Source organism: Phoca vitulina, unplaced genomic scaffold (assembly GCF_004348235.1).
Source record: "Phoca vitulina isolate PV1807 unplaced genomic scaffold, GSC_HSeal_1.0 scaffold2, whole genome shotgun sequence".
Taxonomy (NCBI): Eukaryota; Metazoa; Chordata; class Mammalia; order Carnivora; family Phocidae; genus Phoca; species Phoca vitulina.
In genome coordinates this window covers 96,503,311-96,528,940 of record NW_022589705.1, presented here as the reverse complement: position 1 = coordinate 96,528,940, position 25,630 = coordinate 96,503,311, and the positions used below count along the sequence as shown (strand labels likewise).

The 25,630-nt window shown below is 48.9% G+C and overlaps 1 protein-coding gene across 2 annotated transcripts in view; it reads right to left on the bottom strand.

Moving 5' to 3' along the window:
- The window catches only part of DNAJC11 (DnaJ heat shock protein family (Hsp40) member C11), a 73,318-nt gene that overhangs the window by 1,402 nt on the left and 46,286 nt on the right, over positions 1-25,630 (bottom strand). Inside the window, exons 5-14 of one of the 2 annotated variants that reach the window (XM_032394648.1) lie at positions 17,202-17,330; positions 16,086-16,208; positions 14,721-14,794; positions 11,828-12,017; positions 11,193-11,278; positions 10,809-10,925; positions 2,539-2,694; positions 1,391-1,460; positions 886-943; positions 626-768 (exon numbers count right to left, since the gene is read on the bottom strand). In XM_032394648.1, coding sequence (XP_032250539.1) covers positions 626-768; positions 886-943; positions 1,391-1,460; positions 2,539-2,694; positions 10,809-10,925; positions 11,193-11,278; positions 11,828-12,017; positions 14,721-14,794; positions 16,086-16,208; positions 17,202-17,330 — 1,146 coding nt within the window. Of the gene's footprint in view, positions 1-42; positions 769-885; positions 944-1,390; positions 1,461-2,538; positions 2,695-10,808; positions 10,926-11,192; positions 11,279-11,827; positions 12,018-14,720; positions 14,795-16,085; positions 16,209-17,201; positions 17,331-25,630 lie in introns of those variants that run through there. The other variant, XM_032394640.1, reaches the window with a different exon arrangement.

Here is a 25,630-nt window from a genome sequence, read left to right as displayed (position 1 = left end):
CCACGGGACCCGAGACCGTCGTGTCAAGCCCAGCGCCACTGCTGTCTGCCGCCACCTGAGGATCAGCGTGGAAGGGCCTTGACCTTCCCTCAGGAGCCGTCCACGGAAGATGCACACCGCGGAGCTGAGACTGTCAGAAAGTCGCCTGTTCAGTCCTAGGCTTCCCTCGCGACACAGACCCCTTCTCCCACGTGAGAGACCCGTCTGCACAGAAGCCCCGCCGGGACTCCTGAGAGCGCGAGGTGTTTGGCCTGAGCTGATGTGCATTTTAGTTCGCCTTTAGCGTCCCCACCCCTGCGCTCCAGCATGAGCTGCCAACGGGCTAGACCTCACACTCTTTCTAGAACAAGGCAAGGAACGAGGAGAACGGAAGCTCCGCGAAGACAGGATGTACGTTTTGTTCGCTGCCCTACCTGGCACAGTAGGGGCTCAGGAGATCCTTGCTGCGGGGACGGGTGACGGGAACAGCTCCGGTGTGACCATAAATCGGGCGCTGGGCAGCAGGCCAAGCCGGTGCCAGCGACACGAACGATTCCACCACAACGAAATGGCCACGCCCAGGTGCCAGGCCGCCCCCGCTCCACACAGGCCTTTCGTGTCTGAACCCCGCGGGCAGGCCCCGTACCTTGGAGGCCTCCGTGAGGATGAGCTTCGAGTCCTTCACCAGGCACTGCAGGGGCACGGTCACGTCGATCACCTTCACCTTCTCGCTCTTCCTGCTCTTGTCGTTGACGAACTTCCCGTACCAGGCGTTGACGATGATGAGCCCTGAGGACGGACGCAGTCTGAGCAGAGGCGGGTCTCTCACAGCCGGACCGCGGGAGCGCCGTGCCCCTAGAGACCCCCAGCGCCCACCCCGCCCCGAGAGAGGCCAGGCCTTCTCACCCATTCTGGACTCTTCCGCCTCAATGATTCTTCGGACAGATTCCTGCATCAACCGAACCTGCAAAGAACCAGGAGGGCCACTGTCAGGGTCCCTCCTGGGCTCCGCCTCTGGGTTCAGATGTAGCGCGAGCATGGCCGTTTGCGCCCCTCCTCTGTTCACAAAGAACCCAGTGGTGCCCCTGCATTTATGCCGGATATTTCTGTTCTGTCACCTAACAGCAGTTCACTCAGAGGGAAGAAAAAGAGGACAGACAGGGCCCTCCAGTTCTTAGAAACACCCTGTTCTGCATTTCGAGGGTAACTGCATCTCATCTTCAGGACCGGGCCTGGAGGTCCCGGGATTGTATCCCGCAGGGATTAGAAAGAGTGAAATGACCAGTGAAGCTGCCGGCCCCCGAGGCCCACGTGCAGAGGGCACCGTGATCCCCGAGCCCCGGTGAGAGGCGTGCAGCCGGAGTCACCCAGAGCAGAAGGACTTCCGGGGACGCGCCTGCGCAGCACTTACAGCCGCTTCCGCCTCTTGTTTCTTCTGCAGAATGTCGGTGGCTGTGCTTTCCCTTTGCTTTTCCAACTCCCTAAAGCGAGAAAAACACAAGCCACATGTTAGCGCGGACTGAGACAACAGAGCGCGTCGTTGGACCTGCGCCCAGCGAACAGTGTGAGCTCTCCCTGCATTCCTAGCTCTGGAGCTTTAGCAAATATTTCCAAGCCAATCTCCAGCAAATCTGTTCGTTTCGGGCCTCTGCGGCTTCCCTTTCTTTTGTCCCTAGATGGCTCTCCCCTACCTCCTCACTGAAGCACACAGGAGGCCCGCTGCCGTGGGAAGCAGCCCCCACCTGACAGGAATCTCAGCAGTGAGGGGTCGGAGAGCTGAGGACCACAGGGGAGGCCACCTTCTGGGATTATCATAGAACACTTGAGGTGGGGACAATGTTTACTGTTTTAGGTACAAAATATATCTTTTTCTTATGTAGCAAAGCACTGGGACTCCGGGCAGGGCAGCCCTGTCCCGTCAGAAGCCTTGACCCCACACACTCTTCCTTCTAAGCCTCAAGCCTCCTGGGGAAGCAGGGCCCTGAACTCCAGGGATTCAAACGCTGGAGGGGCCCCAAAGAGGAGATTCTCTGAGCTCAGCGACTTATTACATCAGACTGTTGTAAGTAATGAATCTCAACCACCTCTCAGATGGAATGCTATCCCCCAGTATGTTGTCTACAAGAAACTGCAAAATAAATGAATGTTTCTGTAATTTCCAGGACTGTGGTTAATGCACGCCTGTGTGTAAGAACTCAAACCCACTCCTGTGGAACTCAGTGCCAGGAAAAGAAATGGTTAGAATGAGGACGGGGGCCTTTCTATTTCCTGTGGTCACGGTGTAGAGTCTGCACAATTTTAACTAAAATTGCTCTAACCCTTTCTGGAAGTAGGAGGGACGAGTGAAGGGGGCCCAGCAGCAGGGCTGCTAACGAGCCCAGTCAGCACCGACCGAGCACCCACTACAGGCCGAACGCCATGCTGAGGCTTCACATGTACGAATTAATTTTCCTAGTGACCCTCTGAGTAGGTTCTATAATTATCATATCCATATAAAACACAGGAAAACTGAGGCACAGAGTTGTTTACTGATGTCCCCGTGACATGTTAGGAACTCACTTCTCTTTCTGAGCCCTGAGGTATGGTTTGATGACCAGACGGTGAAGAGCAAAGTAGACCACGAGCGGCCCAACGGTGGCGTAGAACACGGCGCTGGGAAGGAGCTGGTCCGTCAGGTGGATAGGGAAGAAGTAAGTTTGACTGGCCCTGTTTAGCCTGAAAACAAAAATGAAACAGAACACCCAAGATGAGTCAGGTTTCCAGGGCAGGGTAACGGAGGTCTCAGCCACAGGACGAGAACGCTCAGATACACAGAACGCCAGGGACAGCTGGTTTCATAATCTACATACCTTTTGGTCCCTATTCCAAAGTTTAGCTGCTAGACTTGATGTCTGTGACAGAAGAAAGGTCCCCTACCAGCTAACCTCACGGGCAAAGCAGTGACTACCACTTGTCCAGAGTGAAGGTGGTCTTAGAAGACAGGAGCGGGCACCTCCCGGGGTCCTGGAGACAGAGACCTCTCCGCCCTCAATTTACCTCATCGAAAAAAGTGGGTGAAGACTTCCAAAGCTGGCAGATTAAGGAGGTTCTGCTTCTAGTAATGGCTGAGTGGCTCCCGTTGGACCAGCCATCCCACAGGTAACCACTTACGAAGACCACAAGCAACAAAGACTCCCGGGGACTGGAGAGCAATGTAGGCCAGTGGGTACACAAGAGGGCTGAGTCTAGAGCATGCAAAGGCACTGGGTTCCTGGTTTTTTGACAGCTTTGAGCCCAAGGGCAAGTCTTAGCTGCTACCGTGTGGATGGTTAACACTGGAAAGAAATCTGCAGTCCTAGGAGATTGAAGACCCAGAGCTCAGAGTCTGAGGCAACCATAGCAGCTGGGAAGTGGGGGTCCCCCAACAAGGGAAATCAGAGCCCCAAGTTCTTTGTATAAATGTGGCACAAATCCCCAGCCGATCCCGGTCTATCAGTGGCCTTGGCTACAGGTGAAGTAATTGTGCTGTTCTAGCTGTTGCCACACACTGAGTCCCAGCTCACAGTCTGACTTCTGCCAAGTTAATTACCTTTGAAAAGGAAAAATCAACACTTGTTTGGGAATCGTAACAGAACATAGACTCTCTACACTATACTATTCACAATACCCAGGGTACAATACAAATGACTCTGTATACCTTGGTATACAACAAGCGAAAAAGATAACGAACCAAGACCGACCCCAGATGACCCAGATACTGGAACGAGCAGGTAAGGATTTTAGAGCACTACTTTATGCCCAAAGACAGTATTCACTGCATGGGCTTTAACAGCAGACTGGAGGTGAGAGCAGTCCGTGAACTTGTAGACAGATCAAAAGAAATTATCCACTATGAAGAACAAAGAAAAATATTGAAGGCAAATGGGCAGAGCCTCAGAAACCACTGGAACTACATCAAGAGGTTTAGAGGTAATTAGGGCACCAGAGAGGAGAGAATGGGGCAGGAATTAAGATTTGAAGAACGGCCTAAAAGTTCCAAATTTGATGTGGGACATAAATTTACAGATGCAAGGAGTTTAGCAAACCCCACACAGCATAAATACAACAAAACCCACATGTAGGTACATTGTAGGCACAAACTGCTGGGGAAAAAAAAAGTTAAAAACAATAAAAAACCAAAACCAAAGCAAAACAAAAAGTTAAGTATGTAGGGAAAAAAAAAAAAAAAGACATTGGGGCGCCTGGGTGGCTCAGTCGTTGGGCGTCCACCTTCTGCTCAGGTCATGATCCCAGGGTCCTGGGATCAAGCCCCGCATCAGGCTCCCTGCTCAGCGGGAAGCCTGCTTCTCCCTCTCCCACTCCCCCTGCTTGTGTTCCCTCTCTCGCTGTGTCTCTGTCAAATAAATAAAATCTTAAAAAAAAAAAAAAAAAGACATCATACTCAGGGGGATGATGAATCAAATGACCACTGATGTGTCATCAGAAAGATTGGCGGCCAGAAGCTGGCAGAATAACATCTTCAGAGCACTGAAAGCACAAATCTGTTAACCCTGAATTCTGTATTCAGGGACAATGGCCTTCAGAAGAAAAGCAACTCCAGAATTGACAAAGAACACTCAAAACGTAAGAAACCAAACAACCCAATAATAAAATGGACAAAAGATTTGAAGGAAGGCTTTACTAACAAAAAAAGATACGGGTGGCGAGTAAGCACATGGAAAGATGTTCACCATCTGGGACATCAGGTAGACGCAAATCGAAACCACAGTGGGACCCGCTCACATGCCTGCTGGAGCAGCCCGAGCGAACAAGACGACCGTAGCAAGGGCTGGTGAGGGTGAGGAGCCACGGGGCTCTCTCAGGCTGCTGGGGGAAAGTACTTTCTTATCAAGGAGAGCACACACCTCCCATTCGGCTCAGCATGCCTGCCCCTAGGTATTTACCCAAGAGAAATGAAAACTTATGTTCACACCAAGCCTGTATGTGAATGTCTACTGGCCTCATTTGTAATTGCTAAAAACTGGAAATAACTGAAATGTCTGTAAACTGATAAGCAGATAAACTGTGGTGGATCAACACAATGTAATGCCAAGTAACAAAAAAAAGGGACACACTACTGATGTATGCAACCATAAGGACATATTTCAAATGCATTATGCTCATGAAAGAAGCACAAAAGGCTTCACACTGTATGATTCCAATTATATGACATTTTGAAAAAGGCAAAAATATAGGGAGTGAAAACAGACCAGTGGCCAAGGGCCTAGGAGACCTCACAAAGGCCAGGAGGCAATTTTGGGGGACAATGGAAATGTGCTGTATCTTGATTGTGGTGGTGGTTACATGACTTATGTGATTGTCAAAACTCCCAGGATTGCACAATAAGACAGATGAATTTTAATTTATGTAAATTTTACATCAATAAAGCGTGACTTTAAAAATTACAGCAATGATAACAGCTTAGTTCTGGGGTAGGAATGCCCACAATGAAATTATTTTAGGTTAATATAATGCAAAATAAAAATAAAATGATACATCTAGATAAAATATAATAAATTAACAAGATATAAAAGCAGAATAAAGAAAAACTAGAGATATTTTCTTGGTAAAGAATACTAAGGTCATCACTGATAGACCTACACTATAAGAAAAGTTCTTCAGGCCAAAGAAACAAATAGCAGAAGGAAAATCAGATTTTTAGGAGGGGATAAGGAACACTGGAAATGGTTTAAAAAAAAAAAAAAGTGGGCAAACATGACTTTTCCCCCTCTTAATTTCTTTAACGCATATATATGTACAAATATATACATATAAAACTATTTAAAGCCAGAATTACGTAACTCTGGTGGGGATTATAATGTGTGTAATTATAATGCATATGGAAAGTACAGCATAAAGAACATGGGGAGGGGAAATGGCCCTAGAGGTTTTCAAGGTTCTTTCGTTTTATATGAAGTAATACAATATGAAGTCTAAACAAATGATAAAAGGTTAACAATACGTAATCTCCAGAGCAACCACTAAGAAAAAAAAACCCAACACAAAGAGGTATAGCTAGGGAACCTGGGTGGCTCAGTTGGTTGAGCATCTGCCTTCGGCTCGGGTCATGATCCCAGGGTCCTGGGATCGAGTTCCACGTCAGGCTCCCTGCTCAGCGGGAAGCCTGCTTCTCCCTCTGCCTGCCACTCCCCCTGCTTGTGTTCTCTCTCTTTCTCTCTGACAAATAAATAAATAAAATCTTAAAAAAAAAAAGGTATAGCTAAAAAGTCAATAGGTAAATCAAAATGGAATGCTAAAAATATTCAGTAAGAGAAGACAGAAGATGGTTAGAAGAACAAGAAATTAGAAGGGAAGAATAGAAGACAAATCATAAATAACAGGCCTAAATCCAACCATACCAATAATTACATTAAATATTAATGGACCAAGGGGCGCCTGGTTGGCTCAGTTGCTTGAGCGTCTACCTTCGGCTCAGGTCATGATCCCAGAGTCCTGGGATCGAGCCCCACATTGGGCTCCCTGCTGTGCGGGAAGCCTGCTTCTCTCTCTCTCACTCCCCCTGCTTGTGCTCTCTCTAATAAATAAATTTAAAAAAAAAAAAGAAAAGAAAAAAAATATTAATGGACCAAACACTCCATGGATATATGCTATGAGACACCCTGTGTATATGAACATAGTGACAGGTTAAATGTAAACAGAAGAGGATAAACCACAGAAACAGTAAGCATAAGAAGGCTGCAGTAGCTACACGAATATCAGATAAAGCAGACTTCAAGTCAAAGAGCGCTGCTAGAGATGAAATTCACGAAGCCAAAACTGACAAAGGAAGAAACAGAATTCTACACTCATATGAGGCTGAGGATTTTAACACTACTTCTCAGCAACTGACAGAAATCTGGTCCAAGTCAATAAAGTCACAGAACTTCTGGTTTCTGATGAATGTTGTCAACCACCTTGACCTGTTGGTATTTACAGAACTATGCCCCACAACTGCAGAATACATGTTCTTTTCAAGTGCATGACTGCCGGGGTCAATTACATCATGGGCTATAAAAAAGTCTCAATATATTTAAAAAGACTGTAATCATACAGAATATGTTCTCTGACCAAAATGAAATTAAACTGAAATCACTAATCAGATATACAGAAAAACCCAAATATTTAGAAATAAAGCAATATATTTCCAAAAGTGAAATTAGAAAATAGTTTGAATTGAATGACAATGATACAACAACATCTCCAAATTTGTGGGATGGGGTAAAACAGGGTTTAAAGCCTTAAATGTTTATAATATAAAAGAAGAAAGGTTTCAAATTAATAACCTAAGGCTGGGCTTTAAAAATCTAGAAAAGGCAGCAATGTGAAACCAAAGTATGGAGAAAGAAGAAGAAAGATCAGAAATCAATGAAATAGAAAACAGATAAACAATAGAGAACATAACAAAGCCAAAGCTGGTTCTTTGAAAGGTTAAGTGCTCCATCCAGACTGGTTAAAAAAAGGAAGAAAGAACACAAATGACCAGCATGAGGAATGAGACAGAGATCATCTATAGAGATCTACAGATATTAAAAGGGTAAGGACTTTTTTTTTTTTAAAAAGATTAGAGAGAGAGAGAGACAGCAAGAGAGGGAACACAAGCAGGGGGAGTGGGAGAGGGAGAAGCAGGCTTCCTGTGGAGCAGGGAGCCCGATGCGGGGCTCGATCCCAGGGCCTTGGGATCATGACCCAAGCCTAAGGCAGGGGCCCAATGACTGAGCCCAGGTGCCCCAGGGTAAGGGCATATTATGAGCAACTTCATGCTAACAAATTCGACAGTCGAAATGGACAAATTCCTTGAAAAAAACATAGTAACAAAGCTGACACAAGATTAAAGAGAAAACTGGAAAAGCCCTGTATATGTACATATCAAGGAATCCATTATCAAAAATCCTCCTACAGGGGCACCTGGGTGGCTCAGTCGTTAAGCATCTGCCTTCGGCTCAGTTCATGATCCCAGGGTCCTGGGATCGAGCCCCGCATCGGGCTCCCTGCTCGGCGTGCGAGTCTGCTTCTCCCTCTCCCTATGTCGCTCCCCCTGCTTGTGCTGGCTCTCTCTTTCTCTCCATCAAATAAATAAATAAAATATATATAAAAAAAACAAAACCCTCCTACAGAGAAAATTCAGTCTCAACTGATAGCACTGGTGAATTCTTTTTTTTTTTTTTTTTTTAAAGATTTTATTTATTTATTTGAGAGAGAGAATGAGATAGAATGCGAGGGGGGAGGGTCAGAGGGAGAAGCAGACTCCCTGCCGAGCAGGGAGCCCGATGCGGGACTCGATCCCGGGACTCCAGGATCATGACCTGAGCTGGAGGCAGTCACTTAACCAACTGAGCCACCCAGGCGCCCAGGCACTGGTGAATTCCATGAAACCTGAGGAATAAACCGTTCTTGGAGCGCCTGGGTGGCTCAGTAGGTTGGGCATCTGACTCTTGATTTCGGTTCAGGTCATGATCTCAGGGTCATGAGACGGGAGTCCCATGTTGGGCTCTGCACTCAGTGGGGAGTCTGCTTGAGATTCTCTCCCCCTCCCCTTTGCTCCTGCCCCTGCTTGTGTGTGTGCACGCTCTCTCAAAAAAGAACAGACCATTTTCACACAAATCCTTTCAGAAAACAGAGGAAGAAGGAATACTTCCTAACTCATTTTATCAGGCTGCCATAACTCATTCCAAAATCTGACAAATACATAATAAAAAAAAGAAAATTACAATCCTCATCCCTTATAAACACAGATACAAAAATCCTTAGTAAGATATTAGCAAATGAAATCAAGCAATATATAAGAAGTATTATATGTCATGATCAAGCGGAGTTTTCCTCAGGAATATAAGGTTGGTTTAACATTCAAAAATTACTGATTCGCCAAATAAACAGAATATAAGAGAAAAGTTAGCAAAGTAAGATCATCTGTTATTGCTGAACTCTGGGGCCTTCCGGAAAACTTCGGTTTATACAACAATACGATCTGGACAATTCAGCCTGCTGACATGGGAAACTCGGCTGAAGTGAAAATGTTTCTTTCCGAAGAGGGAGAGTGGCATTCTTGGGATGAAAATTCAATTCAGATTATGTCCTGCAGTATCTTCATGGGAGAAGTATTTCACAACAGAAACGGAATCAGAAAACTGTGTCTCGTTAGTGGTCCCAATTTGGGAATAAAAGGGATTAGAATGCAGACAATCTGTCTGTGTGTGTGCCCTTTACTAAATCTCAGGGGTCCTCAGATCACTGAGAGGAGAGAGGCCCGACGTGGCTCTGGTCCTGGTGACCTGCTTTGGCTCTCATCTCCAAACGGAGATGAGGTGTGATGTGTCTCCTTCCTGTCTCTGTTCTCTCTCCCTCCCTCCTTCTGTCTCTCTGTCCATCCGTCTGTTATCTCCCAGGGCTCTCTCAACTGCCTGCTCCAGGAGTGTGGTCAGAATACAGTGGACACAGTTAAAGAGCTTCTGATGAGGGCCAGGGAGGTGGACGGACGATCAGAGGGAGATGGTGCAGTGGAGGATAAACAAGGGAAACTTTGGAAAGGGTTTGCCTGGGGCAAAGTGAGGGGTACTGCTCTTACGGGGTGACGAGGGATGGTTTTGGCAATTAGGTGACATCTGAGCAGAGACCTGAGGGAATCGAAGGAACCAGCCATGCTGGCATCTGGGGACTGAGGAACAGCAAGTACACAGTCTGGTCACAGGAGAGGGGTCGCTGTTGTCTGGAGCAGCGTGGAGAGCAGGGTGGCTGGAGTGAGAAGAGGCAGATGGGAGAGGAAGGGTCAGCAGGAAGTGAGGTTCTGATCACAGAGGGTCCCAAAGGGCTCTGGCTTTTGCCCGGGATTGACGGAGTCACCGAGGGCTTAAGCAGAGAGCGACAATCCTGACTTCCATTCAAAGGTCCTGCCTGTGTGGAGAGCAGGGTCACGAGGTGGTGAAGGAGATGGGTCAGGAGGTACCGCAGTAATTCAGACACCAGACAGTGGGAGCAGAGAGGGGGTGAGGAATGGTCACGTTCAGGAGCTGAGTTCTGACAGCTGAGATGGTTTTGAGGTGCATTAACTTTGGTGTGTGGGAAAAAGAGTGACCAAGGCCAACTCCACAGAACAGCTGGAAGGCTGGGGCTCTCCTGACCGAGGGAGGCTCTGGGCAGAGCAGGTTTGGAAGCATCGGGAGTTGAGATGGGACGTTTGAGATGCTGGTGGAGATCCAAGCAGCGATTTGTAAGAGCAAGTAGGATACAGGGGCTGCAGGTCTGGCGGGCGGGCCAGGCCGGAGCGATAAATGTGAGCGTCGTTCAGTGCAGGAAGGTGCTCTAAGCCAGCAGGCCGAGGGGCCACCTGGGGAGGGTGTCTACACAGACAAGGACCGGGTCCCACCGTGACGCCACCATACACAAGTAAGCAGCCAGTGAGGTACGCGGACGGCACAGAGAGGCCGGCAGGCAGGAAGGCGGGCCACCGGAGCAGGCGAGGCGGGTCCGTGCGGGTGGGCACGGCCAGGCACAGGGATACGCTGAGGCGCCTGGGCGGGTCACGCGTGCGAGCAGCGGTGGCGAGGAGTGGGCGTGCAGGGCCAGCACCAGGCCGCCCCGGGAAGGGAGGGAGGCAGTCGGCTGGTGGAGGGTCCCTGCCGGCGGGGACGCTGACCCTCAGTGCACACCGGGCTTCCGGACTCCTAGACACTGGCTTACACGCCCAAGACAGACGCAAGCGCATCTTTAAGAACAAAATTACAAAGCAAAGTCTCTTTCATCCTTAACGCGGGTGAAGCCGGGTGACTTACAAGCTGCCACATAATCCTCGGCCAGAAAGATCCAGTCCCACTTACTTGACTTTGAGAGAAACGCCCTGAGGGACTCCAACGCTGACGGCGGCGCCGAGGACGCTGTGCCTGGAGATCTTGCGCTCGGCTCCGTACTCCACCACCGTCCCGAAGAAGCCCGCCCTGCAGGGAGCGCGGCCTGAGCAAGGGGGGCCCCCCTCCCGCCCCCCACCCCCGCGCGTGGGTCAGACGGACACGCTGGTCAGCGAGCAGAACGACGTCAGCACGCCAGCGGTGCAGTCCTTCCCCAGGCGGGGGCCGCCAGCAGAGCACCCCCCCCCCCCCCCCCCCCCCCCCCCCCCCGGGGGGCGGGCCCCCCGCGCCCCCCCCCCCCCCCCCGCCCCCCGACGTGCCGCAGGCCTGCTTCCGAGCAGCCCGGCCAGGACTTACTTCAGCGATCCTTTCACGCGCGTCTGGTCATCATCCTGGAATTTGTGCTGATAGCTGATCAGTGCAAAGGAGTGAGGGATTCCAAGCTGGGGAGATGGGGGGAGACGGGAAGGCGCTGCTGAGCGCCCGTCGTGGGCAGGCCTCTCGGGCAGGGGCCACGACCTGACTGTGAAGATTGACTAGCGGCCAGTATTTAAAAACTGCGGGAGTTCACGTAAAAACCCAGTTTCCCGACTTCGCACGGAAACACCACATTCCGAGGCAAGGAGCCCGCGTTCCGACACGGCTGCAGGCGGTGGGCGCCGAGGAGCAGCTCCCTCCTGAGGCGGGGGCCCCTCACGCCGTGTCCCCGGCCACCACGGTGGCGCCTGAGTGCACGACTGCGCTCCGGGGTCACTGACCAACCCGGGCTCTCTCCCACCCTGATTCTGTGGGCTTCTACTGGATGGGAAAGGGGCACTCTGCTTTAGGGTAACGGGAACACAGCTACCCGGGAAGCGTCAGAACAGCATCTCAACACCCTGAGCGTGTGTGCGCAAAACCAGCCCCTCAGGGCCGCCACGGTGCTCAGATCTGGGGAGGGTGGCCAGGGTGAGGGACGTCGGGGGCACACGAGGGAGCCGCTCTGCCCTCACCTGCAGGGCCACAGTGAAGTGGCTGGTTTTGGTGTCCCGGACGACGCTCGTGTTCATGGCCGACTGGATACCCCACCGCCACTGCAGATAGCCCACCGTGTTCTTGTCCAGGTTCCGGGCTAGCACAGTGGTGAGGCCCGGCCGGATTCCACGGGATGAAAACTGCAGGGCACAGTTTGTCGTCACAAAGCTGGGGGGACACACAGATAGAAAGGGTCCTGGGTGACACCCGGTTCTCAGCTGTTCTTGGCCCCTTCCTGTCAGGCTGAGCCCCAGCTCACACTCCCTTCCATGAATCCCGAGCCGGCGCCCCACAAGGAAACTGGACATCGAGCCTCTCTCCTTGAGAGGGAGTGAGAGGGTGCCTTGCTGCAATCTTCCTAGTAACCCTCCCTGCTGATGCGCACGGCCCACCTGATGCCATTCTACAGAAAACCACTAGGTCCAATCCTTCTGCAAGTCAGAATCACCTCGGGGTCGGGGGGAAGGCTGCACACCGGAATCACCCGGCTGATCTAAAAAATACTGACAGTCGGCTCCCATGCCCTGGCATTCCGACGTACAGGCTTGGAGTGTTACAAGCTTGCCAGGTGATTCTAATGTGTGGCAAAGTGGGAGGACCTCTGACCCAGAGACCATCCCAGACCAATGAAGTCAGAGTTTCAGGGCGGGGGGCCGGGCATCAGTAGATTCTTCAGGATCACCCACGTGATTCTGGTGTCCACCCAGGGCCAGGCACTTGGAAGGCTAGTACAGCAAACCGCTTGCCCGGAAAGGCATCTGAAGTTTGTTTCCAAGGGAGTCAGCCCCACCTTCTGGTTAAAAAGGGGTATTTCATTTTGACGACAAAGGAATTCACACCACTTTACCCGAAGAGTTAAAAGGTGAGCAAACAGCCCAACATTCACCAGATTGCCAAAGTCTGGTTTCTTTCTCTTTCCTAAGCTCGAGAGGTGTCACTTTTGCCATTAAATAATAACAAATACGAGCACTCTGATCATATTGCTCTTGTAAACTTCCAGCAATTCCCCACGAATTGAGAATTTCCTTCTCCCCTCCACAGGGCCCGCAACCCAAACGTTCCCTTATTTCTCTCAAGTCACACCGGGTGCTAGCTGCGTTTTTCTGCTTCAGCCACAGGGGTCAGGGGAGGCAAGCGGGGAGGAGAGAGACCAAAGTTACCCTAGAATTTCAAGACAGACAGTGGCATTTAAAAGAATCAAAATATAAGGACCGAGATCCTTGTTTAATTAAAGTAGTAAGACTTAGTCTTTTCATCCAGCATGTCCTAGAGAAAGACTGATTTGAGAGAGAGAGAGAAGAGAGATCAGCAAGGCAGGCACTGTCCTGGGAGACAGACAACACTCTACAGGCTGTCTGCCTTTTCGGGGCTGACGCTACACCCCCAACCAACCTTGTGATCACTAGTCTGGACTTGCAAATAGCCTGGCCCTAGGATCAGGGCACCTTGGAAGAGCAGATGCCATACACTGACAAACTGGCATCCCTGTTTATACATCTGCATTCTCAAGTCTGATACACTCTGGGCACGATGATGACATTCAATTTCCAAACCTGTAAAGGCCGATGACCAGCAAGCCCGAGCCCCCCTCCCCGGTGACTACTCAACAGATACTCTGAGGCTCAATCAGAACAAGATGGCCAACAGCTTTCCCTCAGTGAAGTGTCTCCTGAATGTGCCTGATCTAAGAATGACCTAGGTGCTTGATAAAAGTACAGATTCCTGGGCCTCCCAGAGGACCGAACTCAGCTGGTGTGGGGAGTGGGGCAGGACTCTGTGCTCTCAGTCGGCAGCAGGGGAGACAGACCTTCGCAGACAAGCGCTTGGAACGTGTTAGGACAACATGTATGTATACTCTTCGTCTGAAGTGGTTAAAAGCGCAAATCCTTGTCTGACCCACTGACTCCAAGTCCTGCAACAGAAGCCTGTGAAGCCATGTTCTCACCCGCACACGGATGAGCCCCCACATTGGGGCCGGGAGCACCTGTCGCTGCCTTCAGCCTGTGTGTTCGCAAGCTTGGTCTCCACCTGTCCCAGACGCCACACCCACTTTCTCAAGACCTTCCATACCCTATGTCCCACCCACCTGGGAACGTGCCTTTCCTACCCGACTGGAGGGCAGGACTGGTCTTACCCCATGGGACGGGGTGGGTGTGCAGATGGAAGTGAAAAGCTTTCTTTTCAAACATAGACTCCATCCCAGGACTCCTTTATTTTCTCCCCCAGAGTAAAGAGAATTTTATTTTACCTTCCACCCAGTTCTTTTAGCTGAGCTCACAGAGGTAACCCAACACGGGAACTAAGGACACCTCTGTGGTTCTAGAAGGGCAGTGAGTTACAGTTCTAGGAGTGGGATGTCACTGCAACAGCAAAGACGAAGGGGAGCTGGGGGGGGTCCCTTAACCCTCCAGCGTCTGCACATCTTGCTGATGACCAGGCAGTCTCACCAGTGCCTCACTGTTTAATACAGACCCTTTCCAGAACTTAAGACACATTCTCGGGGACAAAGAAATGATCCACAAGTTCATCAATACTTCAGGCCACTGACCAGCTTCCCCGCAGGTGCTTTCTCTCTAGTCTCTCCAGGCTCTCACAGCCCCCGGTGAACAGGCAGGAGCCTCATTCCCACAAAGGAGGAGACTGTGGGCCACAGAGCAGAAGCCAGGCAGCAGACGACCCTTCCCCACACCCGCCAGTCCAGAGTCTGAGCTACAGGCACCCTGCTTGGGCTCTCGCCAGCGCCGCAGGATCTGCCCCTGGTGACCTTGCAGGACAGAAGAGGTAACTCCAGATGACCTTGACAAAAAGAATACACAGGTTCTAGTCTGCTAAATCCACAAAGACCATCAAAGAGGATTTCTCTATATTTACCATCTTGGGGTGAGATTACGGAACAGCTTCAGACCAAATAAAGGTCCCTGCAGATCCCCGGCTCCAAATTCTAACTGTTCAAAAGAGAAAAAGAGAGAGTGTTAGCAGGGTTTACTCTCACAGCAGCAACCCATGTCTCAGGGAAGCACCCCCGGTTACAATTCCTTCTTTTAATTCAAAGCCACTGGCCCTTGCCAGGGCTCTGAAAGTAGGGGCTCAAAGATTTTGGAACCCAATGTGGGGCTTGATCTCATGACCCTGAGATCAAGACCTGAGCCAAGATCAAGAGTCGGATGCTTGGGATGCCTGGGAGGCTCAGTTGGTGAAGCGTCTGCCTTCGGCTCAGGTCATGATCCCAGAGTCCTGGGATCGAGTCCCGCATCAGGCTCCCTGCTCAGTGGGGAGCCTGCTTCTCCCTCTGCCTGCCGCCCCCCTGCTTGTGCTGTCTTTCTCTGACAAATAAATAAATAAAATTAAAAAAAAAAAAGAAAAAAAAAGAAGTTCGGATGCTTAACCAACTGAGCCACCCAGGCGCACCTGGAAGATTCTTAAGACCTCATCCTAACCTTCACCAAATGGAGGACTGTTCCACAGATCCAAAGGAGGCAGGTTTCAGAAGACCCCTCCAAAGGAAACACTGGTGGCCTCCGATGGCCTCCCTCGCTCAGGTCAGAAAGGGAGACTGGCTTCTGTGCCCGGCCATCCGCAGAGCCGCCTGCTGCGGTCGGGTGCGGGGCCCCCTCCCCTGCAGCGCCGGCTTCCTCGTGTTCCCGATCTGCTCTGCTTCATCGCCTGCGGCTCTCACAGGTGACTGGAGATGGTCCTCAGGGGTCTAGAGTCAACCCCAGCAGTCCCACACTCAGCCTTGGAAGTCCAGCCCGTTCTGGCTGCCTCATTTACCAGTCTGGGTGACTTTGAAGGCAGCTCTTCAATGTTAATTTGACGCAGCTCAATTTGCTCAGCAGAGCTGGCTGTCAAATGGCCGCCGATCAGTGGACCAGAGCACTGACGCGGCACCTGCCTTCCGAATTGGGCAAGAAAAGGGAAGAGCCTATAGGTTTCTGCTGAAAAGGAACAAAGATGCAGAGCTTCTTGAGGTTGCGTTGCTATAAGTTGGCATCTCAAGGGAAATCTTCCTGCTCTATCCTACCTCTGAGCTGTCCAGCAGACAGGGGATTCCGTCTCCAGTAGGAGACATGTTTTTCTCTTGGGGACAGTCACCTCATGCAAGTTTGACATCTGGTACCCTGTTGTACAATGATGTGGCCAACCTAGGTCTTTCTGAGGGCTGGCTTTTAGAATGTGAATGTTCAGAAATCAGGCTTTGCAGCGGATAACACAGACCCTGCCCGTCGACGTTCTTACCTCTCCCCATCCCTTTGCGGACGTGACTCGTCTGAGCGCGAAGTTAATGGAACCCCCTCCATTCCCATTCTGGGTTGAGAGGCTTCCAGAGAGGATGGCCGTGTCTGTAGCTGTCAAGGGTGCCTAGGAAATGATATTTGCTGGTAAGGACTGAGTCAGAGCACTAAGGAGCACAAGGACAGCAGTCTAACAAATACACTTCAAGCGTGTGGCCGAAGGTGTAGGTGACCATGGCTTCAGGGTCTAGGGATGCACGAGGACCTCAACGGGTTCACTTCTCTCCCACTTGGCTATCTGAGCTGCATGTGGCCACCAAGGTGATGTTTTGCAAAAGCTTTACTAGGCAAATTTCAAAAAACCCGGGGAAAGACAGGGCTAGATGCTGGTGGTTCTCAGCGTACTGACAGGATCAGACGGCACAGCGGCTTCATCATGTGCCTTCCCTCCCATCGTGGGATGTCTGGGACCTCCAGTCCTTGTTCGCCACCAGCTCTGAAGGGACTGAATCCATGGCCCTACTAGCCAACCCTGGAAGCTCCAGCAGAACGGCAGGTTTCCCAGAGTTAGGACTTCATCTCTGGGTTGACGCACTTGAGAATAAACAGAGTTGAGGAGGCAGAGACCAACTATAAGCCTAAGCAGACCCGCCCACCAGTGCTACCTCCAAACCGTGGGCAGAAAGATGACATTTTAGTGATCCTGGGTTCAGCTGAATATTGTGTTTTTTGCACATGACAGAGTGTGCCTTAAAACTAAGACTGGTTCTTGGAATTACCCATGGAGGTCTGCTTTCTCGCCCCAAATCTTCCTGACCTGGGCCTCTACTTCTCCCAAACCACTTGCACTTCTGCTGGGGGAGCCCTGCGACCTTGGGAGCTAAGTGCCCCCTGGCACTCATGCTGCTGACGAGTCAGCAAAGCAGTAACAAACAAGGTTGTGCCTGGAACTTTTTTTTTAAAGTGGCTAATTGCATCCTTTCATAAATAAAGATGAGAAAAACCACAGCTGCTCAGTGTGCTGCGCCTCATTAACCTGAGCCTCACTGCACTCGGGGTGTGTGTGTGTGTGTGTGTGTGTGTGTGTGTGTGTGTGTGTGTGTGTGTGTCTGGGCTTCACCTCAATGGACTGGGATATGTGCATCTTGTTAATTTCAATCTGTGGAAAGCCACTTCCGGACACATCTTCGTACTCCTCCTCATAGCGATCAAAAAGGTCAGTGGCATCGATGCCAACACTGATGGTCCCCTGGGGCAGAAAAACAAGCAGTCAGAGCAGGGGTGGTATTTGTGAAATGAAAGACAATCTACACTCTGGCAGCCGACGGTCCCCTGGGTGTGGGCGGGACTCCACCATGAGGCCCACGGAGCATGAATGTCACAGTTCACACCGAACTGCAGCAGAGCGTCACCGACTGCTGGGGTCAGAAAGCCAGTCATGTTGGCACGCAAATGACAAGACAAGTGTTAGGAAAAGAAAAAAGACCCACACAACTTGATTTTTAGGGCCCAAATAGGACCGACTTCATGGCTCTGAACAGATCACCTCCAGATTTAACCGGTGAATGCAGAAACCACCTAGACACGAGCCCCATGAATTAAACATTTTAATGTTTGATTCTCAACACTCTTAACATCATAAAACTACCTTAAAACTCTTTTAACAGGGGCGCCTGGGTGCTCAGTTGTTAAGTGTCTGCCTTCGGTTCAGGTTATGATCCCAGGGTCCTGGGATTGAGCTCCGTGTTAGGCTCCCTGCTCAGTGGGGAGTCAGTTCCCCCCTCTCCCCGCTGCTCCCCCTGCTTGTGCTCTCTCTGTCAAATAAATAAAACCTTAAAAAAAAAAAAAGTGCAAACAAAATCAATTATGAATGAATGGGAGATTGAAAAATTGTTTCACCTTCTAAAATTAATTTGAGAATTAAGCTATGAGAAACGGAATACCATATTCTCTCAAGAAATGTGAGGCTAAAATTTGCTGACTGATATAAAATGCTCCATACTCGGAAAATCAATGTTTATTATTTTTTTTAATCATCATAAGATTTTTCAAATGGGCATATATCTTAATCCCACATATAAAAACCTGGCCACACACACATTTTTATTCAGTTCCCTGCAGCCCATTTTAAAAAACTGTATTGAGGCTGAATTTATATGTAATAACACAAACTGCACCCACCTAAAGTGCACATTTTGGTGAGTTCTGACAGACATGTAGACTTGTGAAACCAACCTCCGCAATCACGACACAGAACATTTCTGTCGCCCCAAAAGCAGAGTGGGAGCATGTGTTTTTCTCCCCGAGAAGGGGACACGCGAACAAAGACATGAGTGGGAAAGCAGGGAGGAGGCCGCTGGGGCTGGAGCAGAGGAAGCACAAAGCAGAAGAGGAGGCTGCGGGTGGTTGTGGTGGGTGATCCGTGGACGTTGTAGCGGGGAGCGCGGGAGAGGGGGCTCTATCCAGCAGATGACCAGTTGAACCCTACTGTTTGTGGTGGTTTAGCGATTATCCCAAATTTTCATTTTTAAACCAAATATTACCATCATCATCAACAGTTCCCTTAAACTAAGCAGCCAGACTGGGTTTGGTGCCCAGGCCTTCCCTTGGTACCTCCAGCCTCACTGTCTCGTCTAGCGGTGTGTGGGGCGCCGCCGCCTCTCTCCTCTCTTCCCAGGTGAAATGTGAGCATCCCTCCACCCTCAGCCCAGCCCAGACACCTGCTGGTGTGGTGGCCGGGCAGTCAGCTCCTCCCAGTCTCAGCTGGTGTGAGAAGTAGGAGATGCTGCTGCCCATCTGGTACAGCAGGCCGGCGGCATGAAGGAAGGAAGTCATGTGCACGGGACGCGCAGGTGCACAGGAACACGTGTGGGAAACAGAGGTGGGCCGGTCCTGCAGCAGAAGGTAGTAGAGAGCAGTCTGAATACTCTTGCCACAGTGCTTTTCTTCTACTGAAAGGTATCATCAGGAGGTAGCATATTTTCTGTGAAGGGTCACCGTGACTATTTTAGGGGCTGTGGGTCCTTACAGTCTCTGTTGCAGATTCATCTCTGCTGTTGGAAGGGAAAGCTGCTCAACTACCCAGCAAGGGATTGACCCTGGCTGTGTTCTAGTTCCAGTAGACAGAGTAAACTCTGTTTATTCACCCTGAAGTCTGAATTTCATACAATTTTCATGTCTCAAAATATTATTTTTTCTTCTTTAAAAAAAAAAAAAAAAGCTCCAGTGTGGAGCCCAATTCGGGGCTTGCACTCATGACCCTGAGATCAAGACCTGAGCTGAGATCAAGAGTCGGACACTTAACCCACTGAGCTACCTAGGCGCCCCCCCTTTTGATTTTTTTCAACCATTAAAAAAATGTAAAAACCATTCTTAGTTTTTAAGTCACATAAAAATCGGCGGTAGGCCAAATTTGCAACTCCTGATGTAAATCTGTAGGACATTTGTTTTTTTTTGGGTAATACTTTCTTTTTTGATAAATTCTTCAGGCAGGAATAAAATTAAACATAGTGTATGTTTAACAACAACAAAAATACACACTCAATTTCCATTTTCTCAGGAAATTGATGAATTTGTAACTTCTATGAGATGTTTTTCAGTACTGATCATCCATCCATAGTGTGAATTCAGACCGTATGAAAATCAAGTCTTACATCTGCTCAACAAACTCCAGTGTCTTTAGTCTTCCCTAATAGTTAGCTGTTCTTTATTTTAAAGACCACGCCTGAAAGTGAGGCGTAGCAGCAGGGACTTACAGGTAACTGTGGATCAGATGGTAGTTCCTCTCTGTTAATTTCACTCATTTTTCCATTCTAAGGTTTATACCACGCACATGAAAGATAAAGCAATGGCTATTTATGCATTCGTTCTATTAGCAAAAGAACCTCACAGCTGCTAGCGATGCCAATTTTATGTCAGTGTTAACCAGATGCTTCAAACAGAAAATCAGTCTATCTTAATAATGGTTTTTTTTTTTTTTAAAGATTTTATTTATTTATTTGAGAGAGAGAGGGAAACAGCATGAGAGGGGAGAGGGTCAGAGGGAGAAGCAGGCTGCCCGCTGAGCTGGGAGTCTGACGTGGGACTCGATCCCAGGACCCTGGGATCATGACCTGAGCCGAAGGCAGTCGCTTAACCAACTGAGCCACCCAGGCGCCCAATCTTAATAATGGTTTGATTTGAATTATAAATGTGCAGTATTGTGACCAAATACATATTTCTTATTTGTATTTACAGGGTTCCTGGCTCACTGCTCCTAAAACCCATGCAATTTCTGGTGATAAGGGTGATAAATGTATCTTCTGTTATGTTAATGACGGTGGCTTTTGGTCTCCACCCAAGGGGGGGGGCTGGTTGCCAGGGGGACCAACCAAGTGATTAGAGGGCTGGAACCTTCAAGTTCTGCCCCCAGCCTCCAGGGAGGGAAGAGGAGCCAGAGGTTGAAACAGCCAATGGCCAATGACTTAGTCAATCTTGACAATGCAATGAAGCCTCCATAGAAATCCAGAAGGACCAGGTTCGGAGAGCTTGAGGGTTGGTGGGCACAGTGGAAGTACAGGGAGAGTAGGGTGTCTGGAGAGGGCATGCAAGTCTTGTACCTTTTCCCCAGACTCTGCTCTGCATATTTCCACCTGGCTGTTGATTCGTGCAAGCCCCTCTAGTGAATTAAAAGATTCTAAGGAGGCGGGTGTTGGAATCTACAGCCCTGGTTCAGTTGGAAGCCCTGGGCTTGTGACAGGCATCTGAAGTGGGGGGTGGCTGCAGTGTTGTAGGAATGAACCCTTAACCTGTGGAGTCTGACGCCGTCTCCAGGCAGAGTGTGTCAGAACTGAACTGAATTTTTTTAAAGTAGGCTCCACACCCAGTGTGGAGCCCAACATGGGGCTCGAACTCTCGACCCTGAGATCAAGGCCTGAGCTGCAATCAAAAGTCAGGCGCTCAACCGACTGAGCCATCCAGGCGCCCCTAGAACTGAGTTGAATTCTTGCTGGTTGCATGCTGCCCCCATCCGCCATGCTGGAACTGGGTGGGAACCCTAGAAGAAATTTTACTGTAAACTCAAGTGAAAAAGTTCCACCATGAATACAAAACATTGTTTTTGTGGTGATACTCAAATGCCAAAGTTGGTAAAGTACAGCATTATGGTAAAAGTGTCTTATTAAAGCAAGAAACCTATGCAGGAGAAATAGCCTTAGGATCAGTTACAGTGCACACAGATGCATGATTGAATCAAAACAAGCTGTGATATTCCACCGAGAAAATTAAGCTAAAGTGTCAAAATGTACAAATATTTTTGTGTATTCAGAATAACAATTTTTTGTGAAGCTGATTCTTTTTTTTTTTAGTAGGCTTCATGCTGGCCCTAGAGCCCAGCATGGGGGGCTTGAACTCATGACCCTGAGATCAAGACCTGAGCTGAGATCAAGAGCCAGAGGCTTAACCAGCTGAGCCACCCAGGCACCTAAAGCTGATTCTGAATACAAAAAAATCTATAGCATGTCAGCGTATTACAAACTGAATATTAGGAATGTCTGAGCTTTAAAGAGCTCCTTTTCAATAGACCCTGTAGCTTTTAAAATAAGAAACTGCAGGGATGTCTGGGTGGCTCAGTCGGATCAGCATCTGCCTTTGGCTCAGGTCATGATCCCAGGGTCCTGGGATCGAGTCCCGCATCGGGCTCCTTGCTTAGCCAGGTGCCTGCTTCTCCCTCTGCCTGCCGCTCCCCCTGCTTGTGCTCTCTCGCTCTGTCAAATAAATAAATTAAATCTTAAAAAAAAAAAAAAAAGAAAAGGAACTGCAATCACTGAAAATAAACTGTGTAACTCGGAAATTGAGCTCTTGAGGAAGGATAAACTGAACAAATAAAATAAGAGCTCAAACAGTTTATTTCATTTGAAATTCCATTAATAGTATTTTGGACTAAATTTTGGTAAGAATTTTTTAGTGGAACTGTCATCTTTGGTTAAATTTATATTCTATCCTGGAATGGAATGAAATTGAAAAGGCCTGCCTGCGTTTTTGTGGCTGGGATGTAAATTTGATGAAGCATTCAAAATATCATAAATAAAGACAATTTATAAAAAAAAAAGTGTCGGGCGCCTGGGTGGCTCAGTCGTTAAGCGTCTGCCTTCGGCTCAGGTCATGATCCCAGGGTCCTGGGATCGAGTCCCACATCGGGCTCCCTGCTCAGCGGGAAGCCTGCTTCTCCCTCTCCCGCTCCCCCTGCTTGTGTTCCTGCTCTCGCTATGTCTCTCTCTGTCAAATAAATAAACAAAATCTTTAAAAAAAAAAAAAAAAAAAAAGTGTCAAAAATATTCTGAATGGAGGCAAAAAGACAATGCCCTATGAAAATACTTGGGCCAAAGTGTATGTTCCACAAAGATGAAATTTAGAATTGAGAGTATTTTCTCAATTAAGAATATTATGGTATATAGGGGTGCCGGGGTGGCTCAGTCGATTAAGCGTCTGCCTTCGGCCAAGTTCATGATCCCAGGGTCCTGGGATCGAGCCCCACGTCGGGCTCCTTGCTCAGCAGGGAGCCTGCTTCTCCCCTGCCTGCCGTTCCCCCTGCTTGTGCTTGCTCTCTGTCTCTCTCTTTCGCTGTCAAATAAATAAATAAAATCTTAAAAAAAAAAAAAAGAGTATTATGGTATATAGAAAAGAATCAAATATGTTAAAAATTTCAAATTTGCTAAATACAAATGTATTAAGATGGTAGGCAACTGGGGCGCCTGGGTGGCTCCATCGGTCATGGTCATGGTCCCAGAGTCCCGGGATCTAGTCCTGCATTGGGCTCCCTGCTCGGAGGAGAGCCTGCTTCTCCCTCTGCCCCTCACCCCACTCATGCTCTCTCTCTCAAATAAATAAAATCTTAAAAAAAAAAAAAAAAAAAGGGTAGTAGGCAATGTTACAGAAGAAAAACAACCACACTGAAGGTACATCCTCTGGGAGAACAGCAGTGCCCCAGTGCGGAAGTGAGGATCCAGAGAAGGCCTCCCTGTGAGCCCTGCTTGCTGGCATCTGACCCCCGTACAGAGCCCTCTCCGTGATTCTGCGCAGGACCGGTGACTCGCTGCCGTCCAGCGGAGAGCAGTGGGTGTGAGCGGTGCGGCCTTCAGAGCTAGGCCACAGGAAGCCTCGAAGCTCTCCTCTAGGCCTCTGGAGGTGCTTTCTGGGGAGGCCAGCTGACAGAACACTCCATGTCCCCTGAGCCTGCTATCTTCTGAGGAAGGCCAAGCCAGCCAGGGTGGGGAGAGCCACAAGGGAGGCACAAGAGTGCAGATGCCACCTTCAACACGCCCCAGCTACCATCGAACTACACCCACATGAGGAGACCCCCAGCAGAACCATCCAGCTGAGGCTGGTCAACCCACAGGACCATGAGAAAATCAAATTGTTCGTGCCACTAAGTTTTGGCGTGGTTGGTTAGACATAACCAGAATACAGAATATCAGAGACAAATGTAACGGATAAACTGTTTAAAAGTATTTGAATGTATGCCAAAAATAATTCTCCTTCCTTCCTTCCTCCCTCCCCCCTCTTCTCTCTCTCTCTCTCTCTTTCTGTAGGCTTCCATGCCCAACGTGGGGCTTGAACTCACAACCCTGAGATCAAGAGTTGCATGCTCCACCGACTGAGCCAGCCAGGCACCCCTGCTTCTGCTACTTTTAATGTTCACATAATCAATATAATTTTAATAATTTGCTTTAATATACGTTAAGTATATTTAAAGGAAAAAAATTTTTTTAAAAGATTTTTATTTATTTATTTGACAGAGAGAGAGACAGCGAGAGGGGGAACACAAGCAGGGGGAGTGTGAGGGGGAGAAGCAGGCTTCCCGCTGAGCAGGGAACCCGATGCGGGGCTTGATCCCAGGACCCTGGGATCATGACCTGAGCCGAAGGCAGACGCTTAACGACTGAGCCACCAGGCGCCCCTAAAGGAACTATTTTTGAACAAACCATTTTATAGGTTCTCCAATGTAATAAAAACAGTGTTGGTCAATAAACATTCTTAATTAATTAACTAATTAATTATTTTTGAAAGATTTTATTTATTTCAGACTGAGAGAAAGAGAGAGAGAGAGCGCCCACAAGCAGGGGGAGAAGCAGATTCCTTGCTGAGCGGGGAGCCCGATGCGGGGCTCGATCCCAGGACCCCGGGATCATGACCTGAGCCGAAGGCAGATGCTTAACTGACTGAGCCACCCAGGTGCCTCTATTTATTTATTTATTTGAGAGAGAGTGTGCTCACACAAGCAGGCGGAGCAGCAGGTAGAGGGGGAGGGAGAAGCAGCCTTCCCGCCAAGCAGAGAGCTCGACTTGGGGCTCAATCCCAGGACCCACGACCTGAAGCAAAGGCAGACACTTAACTGAGTCACCCAGGTGCCCTGGTCAATAAACATTTCAAAAAACTACAAAATTTTCATTATTTTAAGCACGTCCTCTTACTCTCAAAAATGTCCTGGTCTGGATGATGCACGATGGTCACCGCATCTACAGGCCACTGTGAGGATTCTGCTGACAATGAATGATGCCAGCCTTCGAGCTCTTCAAGCAGGATGACCTGGTCTGACCTGAGTTTTTGCAGGCTCACTCTGGCTGCTGTGTTGGGGGAAGGAGGGAGGCGGGGAGAGCAGGCAGGAGAGGCTATTCCGTAATCCGAGAGGTGCTGATGGCAGGAATGGCAGAAACTGCTGTCTTATGTATGTGGGTTTCATAACTGGCTGCCTCATTCAGCTTGTTAGTCCTGATAGTTTTCGGTTGGTTCTCTAAGGATAGGCAATCATATCTTACACCGAAAATTACAGCCCTTTCAACATTTACATCTCTTTTATTATTTGTCAAATTGCGTTGGCTTAAAAGTTCCAGAATAATGTTAAATATGCTTTTATTTCCTTTCCCAAAGAAAACTTTTAAAATGATAGATATTTGTGTTAACTCCTCACTGACAATCAACTGACTCACCAGCGGGCAGAATAGCCTTTAAAAGTTAAAAACTATTGCTCACGTCATCACTTTTCCAACCATTTTGTTGTTTCTTTAAGCAAGGCCAAAATAACCAAATACTTCAACGAGCCAGTGACTTTTGAGACTCAACAGCCTTTGGTGCTGATCCAAGTCTACGGGAAAGGACTAACCTAGAAAGGTCGAGAGAGCCGCCACAGAAAGCTAGGCTCCTGCGCCGGCCACGGCTGATGAAACGGACTGTCCTAGAGACGAGTGATCACGGCACTGAGTTCACAAGGACGTGGCTTTTAATATTTTAAGGAGCGGTTTGGATGCCTGCCTTCTGCTGTTCTTCCATTTCAAGGAAATAACCTTTTGAAAATGGACTGGCCACAGCACCAGAACTGGGCAGCTTTCTTCTCTACGTGCTAACCAGGCGTTTGGCTGCAACTTACAACCCACTTTCAAAAACTTTCAAGGCAATATGCTTTTATACGAGAAGTCACAGCTTTGAGGAATGAAGGTCAGATCCGAATTCTGACAGAAGATCAAAAAGATAAGGAAAAAGAAAAAGATAAAACAGATCTAATGCTGGATAAAT